The sequence below is a fragment of the Hordeum vulgare genome, chromosome 2H (genome assembly GCF_904849725.1).
Source record: "Hordeum vulgare subsp. vulgare chromosome 2H, MorexV3_pseudomolecules_assembly, whole genome shotgun sequence".
Classification (NCBI taxonomy): Eukaryota; Viridiplantae; Streptophyta; class Magnoliopsida; order Poales; family Poaceae; genus Hordeum; species Hordeum vulgare.
This window is the reverse complement of record NC_058519.1, coordinates 166,715,465-166,723,659: the sequence shown is the minus strand read 5'-3', so window position 1 is coordinate 166,723,659 and position 8,195 is coordinate 166,715,465. Positions and strand designations below refer to the sequence as shown.

At 46.9% G+C, this 8,195-nt stretch overlaps 1 protein-coding gene across 1 annotated transcript; it reads left to right on the top strand.

Annotated features, from left to right (window-relative positions):
* Window positions 1–2,153: 2,153 nt before the first annotated feature.
* LOC123425694 (heat stress transcription factor A-3-like) lies at window positions 2,154–5,386 on the top strand. The gene is made up of 2 exons (XM_045109407.1): window positions 2,154–2,975; window positions 4,013–5,386. The coding sequence occupies exons 1-2, from the start codon at window positions 2,553–2,555 to the stop codon at window positions 5,075–5,077; spliced, it is 1,488 nt and encodes a 495-aa protein (XP_044965342.1). The 5' UTR covers window positions 2,154–2,552; the 3' UTR covers window positions 5,078–5,386.
* The last annotated feature ends 2,809 nt before the right edge of the window (window positions 5,387–8,195 follow it).

The following is an 8,195-nucleotide window of genomic DNA, read 5'->3' as shown; positions in this document are numbered from 1 at the left end:
CTCCAATCCTACTCCTAGTAGGACTCCTCCCCCACTTGGAAACTCTTCCACCTTTTGGCTTTTTGCCTTATCCCTCTGCTCCAGCCGCATGGGCCCTTAGGGGAGGCTTAGGCCAGCCCACCAGGGGCTGGTCTACCTCCTCTCACAACCCATGAAGCCTTTGGGTCGTCACACCCCTCCCGATGATCCCTCGGTACCCTCCCGGCACTCCCTGTACACTACCGATGAGCCCGAAACTTTTCCGGAGACCAAAACAGGACTTCTTATATATCAATCTTTACCTCCGGACCATTTCGGAGCTCCTCACGACGTAAAGGATCTCATTCGGGACTCCTAACAACCTTCGGTCACCAACACCTATAACTGAACTATACTAAAACGTCACTGAACCTTAAGTGTGCAGACCCTGCGGGTTCGAGAACTATGTAGACATGTCCTGAGACAGTCTCCGGTCAATAAACAATAGCGGGAGCTGGATGCCCATATTGGCTCTCACATATTCTACGAAGATCTTTATCGATTGAACCTCCATGTCAAGGATTCAATGAATCATATATGATGTCCCCTTTGTCATTCGGTATGTTACTTGCCCAAGATCCGATCGTCGGTGTCTCTATACCTATTTCAATCTCGTTACCGACAAGTCTCTTTACTCGTTCCGTAATACAAGATCCCGCGACTAACTCCTTAGTCACATTGCTTGCAAGGCTTGTTGTGATGTTGTATTACCGAGTCGGGCCCAAGATACCTCTCCGTCACACGGAGTGACAAATCCCAGTCTTGATCCATGCCAACACAACAGACACCTTCAGAGATACCTGTAGAGCTCCTTTATAGTCACCCAGTTACATTGCGATGTTTGATAACACAAGGTATTCCCCCAATTTCCGGCAGTTGTATGATCTCATGGTCATAGGAACACATACATTGACATGTAGAAAACATTAACAATAAACTGACACGATCATATGCTACGTTCATAGTTTGGGTCTTGTCCATTACATCATTCTCCTAATGATGTGATCCCGTTATCAAGTGACAACACTTGTCTATGGCCAGGAAACCTTGACAATCTTTGATCAACGAGCTAGTCAACTAGAGGCTCAATAGGAACAGTGTGTTGTCTATGTATCCACACATGTATTTGAGTTTTCAATCTATATAATTCTAGCATCGATGATAAACGATTATCAGGAGCAAGGAAATATAATAATAACCAATTTATTATTGCCTCCAGGGCATATTTCCAACACGAAGAAGCTGAGTGAGGTCCCTACCGGAAGAGTGAGGCCCACAACCCATCTGTCCTAGATGGCGTTGTTGTTGGCAAGGATATGGGTGGGGGCGACGCGCCCGTGGCTCTACTGTCGGATACACCGAATGGTGGTGAGGGGAAGAGAGCGAGTGTGGTGTGAATGGGCATGGAAGGTGACATGAGAGAGAGGGAACTTACAATCCGTCTCATTGTCTTCGGTGCATCCCAACGTGTGCAGACGACGGGCATGCTTGGCTCAAGCGAGCTTGCCTCGTCAAAAATAGCCGATCCGGCCGTTGCCTCGCATGCAATCCAAGGATGCTTTTAAGTTCCATGCAAAGTGGGAATCCAGATACAGGTGCAACCAAACCATTTTCATTCCCGAAAAGCATAATTTGATCTATATACATGCAACCAAACGCATTGTGAACACTCGTTTCGCTCGGCCGTTGTGTGCGTGAGGATGATAGATACCGCACGCACGCCTCTGTTTCCTTTGAAACGGGGTCCTCTAACTTAGATAAGTAGAGTCTTAGTGCTAGAGTGCTCGCCTAGCGTGAAATAAAGAAGGAATGTTAGGGACTATTAGCAGGTTAATTTTTGGTAATTACTGTAGTATAAAAAAAATCCAAAATTAATTTATTTCACCATCAACTTGTTTGTATGTAATTACTATGAATGTACATACTAGATTTGTAATTTAAAAATCAATTTAAATTATTTCAATTTTTATTGTATGAATTAACAGAAAAAAAGTTTGGATAGTAACAACCCTTGCTTATGTTAGTGGATCCAGTTCCGTATCCTTCCGGCTCCCCAGATCATCACAAAAGAAAAACCTGAATGGACCTAGCATCCGCACACATCCGACTCTCACCAGCTCATCGGCCCGCCCACTCCACCACGTGACGAGAGAAGAGAGGTAAAATATCTGGTGCTTTCTTCGCCACCAAGCAAAAAGCCCCCGCCTGCCCTGGCCTCTGCTGGCTGCACTTTCCTTTCCACCCCCGGAACAGCAGATATTTCCGGCACCGCCTTGGCCTGCGTGGGCCAGAGCCGCCGCGATCCGCCCCGCCGCCAAGTGTCCCCGCGCCTGCCGACTGCGGCCAAGGACGCCGGTCAAACGTCACGCAGGGGCACGGCACGCCACGCCCTATCCGCTTCCGCAACTGCAACTGCAACGCGGCGCGCCCGTCGCCGTCAACAGTATGTCGGTTTCACCCCGACCGAAGCCTATAAACGCCGCGCCGCGCCGCCCCGCCCCGCCCCATTCCGGCCATCCGCGAGCGCGCGGCGCATGGACCACACGCACACCGGCACCAACACCACGCCCGCCGCAGTCACCGCCTCCGCCGCCGACTCCATGGACACCGCGCTGCTGCTCGAGCCCAAGCTCGAGATGCTGCAGCAGCAGCTGCCCTCGCCCCCGGGCCACTACGCCGCGCTGGACCATCACCTGATCCCGCCCCCGCCCGCGCTGGTGGTGCCCTGCGAGCCGCCGCGGCCCCTCGAGGCGCTGCTGCAGGGGCAGCAGCTGCCGCCGTTCCTGTCCAAGACGTACGACCTCGTCAGCGAGCCGCAGCTGGACGGGGTCATCTCCTGGGGCCCCGCCGGCAACAGCTTCGTCGTCTGGAACCCTTCCACCTTCGCCCGCGACGTGCTCCCGCACAACTTCAAGCACAACAACTTCTCCAGCTTCGTCAGGCAGCTCAACACCTATGTGCGTATCGCATCACCTGCCCAATCCTTTGTTATTTTCTTCTTCTTTTGCACTCCATCACTGGATCATTATTCATGCCGCCGTGCTCTGTTCGGGAGATACTCTGTTTCTGTTAGGTATCTCGCAGTCTGTTTCGGATGCTCTGTTCTCTTTTTGTCCATTTTGGTTTCTGCTGCTGTACTCTGCCCAAATCTGCTGTATATATATATTCGTTGTACTACTTCCTTTGATAATTTGGTGAGCGGAGTTGTGGTCTGTAATGCCAATTTGGCATTTCTTTTGTGAGCGGAGCTGTGGTCTGTAACGCCAATTTGGCCTTTCCCCAAAGAACCGGATTATCTATCTTGATCACTGAAATAATCCTGATTCCTGAGGAGTTGATCCTGTGATGGCAAGCTTAACCATTTGCTGGGATGCGACGCTGCTCGCGCTCAAAGGTAAGCTTCGCAATCCAAGTGTGTATACGCATCTGTATGTGCCCATACTGCAAATTCCTTCTCTCCAATAGAAAAAAAGTGCGGCAGCATATTTTGTTGGTTTTTTGCTGCTCTGCGTGACTATGCATTCTTCTCAACTCCTCTGCCTGCCTCCTTCGCAGTTTTGGTCTGGTGCAGCTTTACTCCTTATAATCTATCATTTCTCCATATTGCCATATTTCTCAGACCTTAGCACTGTGTATTTCAAACCTACAAATACCATAGTGCTGCATCTACTGCATTCTTTTAAAAGGTTCCTGAAGATTTTATTTTGGGTGGGTTAACACTGTTCAGTTTGCTTCCTGTGTTGTACAAGGATTGGAAGGAGGGTGATGTTGTCAGTATGGAGCAATTTGGTTCAGTCTTTGTTCTGTTATACAGTAGCTTATTGGTGGCAACTACTGTTATATTCAGTCTGAGTGGCACTAAAAATATCACTGAACTTGGCATTTTGACTGAGTGTGTGATTCTACTGTTGTGAAGAATTATGATGTGTATTCAGTTTCACCTTCTTCTCCTGGTCATTGTTAGTTTGTAACATCTTTTTCATATTTATGTCAGGGCTTTCGCAAGGTTCATGCTGATAGATGGGAGTTTGCTCACGAGGGATTTCTGCGGGGCAGCAAACATTTGTTGAAGACGATTGTCAGGCGCCGGTCGTCGCCGACGCAACAAAGCAGCCTTCAGCCTGGTTCATCTGTATTCAGGAAGATCCAGTCAGGTTCTTCTGGTGAGTCCACTCTGGACCCTGAACTGAGCTCCCTGAGAAGGGAGAAGAACGCGCTGCTGCAGGAGGTGGCCAGGCTGAAGGAGGAGCACAATCAGACGATCGAGCATATGAACGCACTGAACCAGAGGCTGGAGACCGCTGAGGACCGGCAGAAGCAGGTGGTCTCCTTCTTGGCCAAGCTCCTTCGGAACCCGGATTTCCTGAGGCAGCTCAAGATGCACACGGAGAGGAGGGATGGGATCGATTCCGCGAGAGTGAAGAGGAAGTTCCTGAAGCATGTGCCGCATGGCAGCAGAGACTCGGGCGACTCCAGCTCGCCGCGCACAGGAGAGAGTACATGTTCCCCTGCACATCCCATTGCGCACGACGCCATTGCAGATCTGCAGAGCTTTCTACTGGAAGACACGGACCTTAGTGAGGGCATGCTGCCGGGTAACTTTGGGCTGGACGGAGTCGAAGCATCAGAGGACATCGGGGCTTTGGTTCAGGTATTTGACCAGCAAGATCTTGGAACCGGGGCTGAGCTGCTTGGAGTTCCTCCAGTTTCTGGTGCTGCCCATTGCCAAGACCCCACAATCGGCAGGTCCAAGGGGAAGAATGTCACGCGTCTAGGAGGAACGGATGGCACATCGTCTCAAGCCGACTGCCTCGTGTCATTACCGGGCAACGTGGGAGGTGAGCAAATTTGGGGGGACGATGCTTTCTTTCAAAGTTCTTGCAGCGGCACCAGTCAACAAGCCTATGTTAGTGATCCCTATCTAATGGAGATTGCCAATAAGACTGGTAGATTCTGGGAACTCGATTTTGAGGGCCTGGATGATGGAGATCTGCACCTGGACAAGTGTGTTATTGGCGACCCTGCTCTTCAGCAACACAGAGGAAACATGAAGCCATAGATCAATTGCGAACCGGGGGTGTGGTAGGTCTGATGCTCGATCCACCTATCTTAATAAATATACTTAGCTATGAGAAGTGCCATAGTTATTTGATATCTAGGAGTCTAGTCAGCTCCTGGATATGCTCACTATGACACTAAGAATTAGTAGTAGTGACGGTACTAGTACCAGCGGTTTGTTTTTGTTTTCCATTCATTCACCCTACTGTTTTTGAATGGAAAATATTATCATGTCATTTGCTTTGTTTTTGTTTTTGTTTTCCATTCATTCACCCTACTGTTTTTTAATGGAAAAAACATCATCATGTAATTTGCGCGGCCAATCTTCGTGTTTCCCAGCTATTGTTGTACCACTAGAAGCAAACGCTCCGCTTTGCCAACCCATATAAGTTTTTGGCATTGATGTGGGACAACCAGGTATTGTAATGTTGGCTGAATTCAGAAGTCCAGAAATAAGGAAACAGAAATAATGATCGCTGCCTAAGGGTCCATACTTCTAGACATGAGAGTAGTATGGATATGGAAAGAATTGCTCACACACGAGGTTGTACATGGCATGCTGGACAACCTAGATTACCTACAACATTAAAGCCAAAATTAATAACTTTGCTAAAAGATATTGTATTCCTTACCTCTGTCGCTAAGAGCATGGTTAATAGTATAGCCAACTGCTCGCTATAAGTCATCTTATAACCCATCGTATAGGTAGCTTGTACAATAGTTAGCTATAAAAGAATAATAATTTTATCATATATGACCCATCTTTCATTCTCACAAAGCATCTAGGAGCACGTGCTGGAGCTGGCTCTTTACGAAGAGCCCGCTTCCCTTCTCTCTCCTCTTCTCTCTCATCCAACTCAGCAAAAATATAATATTTTAATCCTTACAGTCTGCTGACTGTACCTTATTGTACTTGCTCTAAATAATCTCTACCGCAAACAAATTATGGTTGGATGGTTAGAGGGATCGTGTTATCTCCAACTTATCAAATTTACATGTATGCGTTCGTAGAGATTAGAGATGAGTTATATATACATGTATATGAGCATTTGCGTACGCATCGTGTCAAAAACTATTTGGTTGTTTGACTTGCGCGTAAAAACTGACTAGCTCAAAACTTAAACTATTTGGTTGTTTGACTTGCGCGTAAAAACTGACTAGCTCAAAACTTAATGCTTTCTCAATAGGAACGCTGCTCAGGTCGATCATTTTTTAGATGGAGTCTTGGCCTAGTGCAATTTACACTATGGAAAGGATGTAAGAGCAACTCCAACCATCCAATCCAAACGAACAATGTTTTTGTCTGTTTTCTGTTTGTTTGGGCCAGTCCGGTTGATACCAACGTTCGCTTTCACGTTTGGATCGGTGCATGCGTCTGATGTTGTCCGATTTATTTTGGTGGCACGTAAAAAAATTGCAAACATTTCTGGAAATAAATAAATAAAATTAAACGTTAAAGCTGGCCACAAAGGCCGGTGAGGTCGATCTCAACGACGGCGTCGACGCAGATGTTAGAGCATATATCTTCTTATGTGGTTTTGGTAATTGATGACAATTCTTATGGAATAATGGTTGCCTTAAGTTATATTTATAGGATTTGTTCATAAGCACTTTTTGAAGTCCATCTGTTGGGTTCAAAAAGTTTATATGATGATCAAGGTGGTATTCAAGGTATTATCCAAAGAATGGTCATAGAGACACAAGGTTGATCAACACACAAAGCGTACAAGATGTACCGAGAGGGATCAAGTGATCCCATGGTATGTTAAGCATTGTCCATTACATATTTGTGTACTAACCCATGGTATTCGTGAGAGTTCTATGTGGGGTTAGATGTGTTTCCATGGCTTGCGTCAAGAGGAAGATCTCATACAACCCATGGAGGATGACGTCAAGTGATGGAGGATAATGACTATGGACTTGTGAAGATATGCTGAAGAGCGGCTCACCCAGAATGTGTATGAGGGAGCAATCAACTAGTCTTCATCAAGACAACGCAAGCAAGAAAGATGGTCCATCTTGAGGAAGCCAAGATCATCGTCATCTAGCTCAAGAGGACGAGGTGCAAGGTATATGTTTGCCCTTGATAGGTTTTCAGTTTTAGGATAGATTGTCGTACTGTCAAGGGGGGCTCTCAAGTGAGTAGCTTGATCGTATCGTTCGTTGAGAGCTCAAACTATTTACATCCTTGCATCATACTTCTTGGTTCTTGTTTGGTATTTCTCTTTGTGATTTTTAGATCTTATGGTCATCTTCATGACACGCTCGAGTTCATCGAAACGGAGTCCATATGCATCTTCTATAATGTTTTCGATGTTGGGAGTTTTTACCGGTCTTATTCGAAGAAGGGTTCTCACCATTTTCTTATGGTACTTTTCTCACTTGCTTCTTATTGATATTTCTATCAAGATTGTGTTAGCCCATATCGTTATCTTTCCAACAAACTTGGTTTCGTTGAATTCGGAGTCCGTATGCGAAAGTTACAGCAGTTTCAGTATCCAGCGATAGTACCGCTCCTAGTGCGAGCGGTAGTACCGCCCCCGGAGAGGTAGTACCGCCCCCGGAGCGTTAGTAATTTTTTACTACCGCTCCAGGAGCGGTAGTACCGCTCCGTCGGACTGTTTTTCGTGGCCTCGGGATGGTTGGTGAACCTGCCGAGCGGTAGTACCGCTTCCATGAGCGGTAGTACTGCTCTGTGCGGGCTGTGAGGCTTAACGGTTGGATTTTTCCCACCTATAAAAGGGGGGTCTTCTTCCCCATTGAACCTTATCTCTTTAGCTCGTGTTCTTCTCCCATTTTTGACCTTCTTCGAGCTTGCTAACTCTCAATCCCTCCAATGATTCTTGCTAGTTCTTGAGGGAAAATGAGAGAGGAGATCTAGATCCATATTTCCACCAATCACTTTCTCCTCTAAGTGAGGGGAACCCCTTGGGTCTAGTTCTTGGAGCTCTTCGTGTTCTTCTTCATTCTTCCTCTCATTTTCCTCCCTAGCATTAGTTGCTTTGGTGGGATTTGGGAGAGAAGGACTTGGGCACTCTGTGTGACCTTGCCATTGCATTAGTTGCATCGTTTAAGTTCTCCACGGTGATACGTGGAAGTGAAGTTTGAGAAGCTTATTA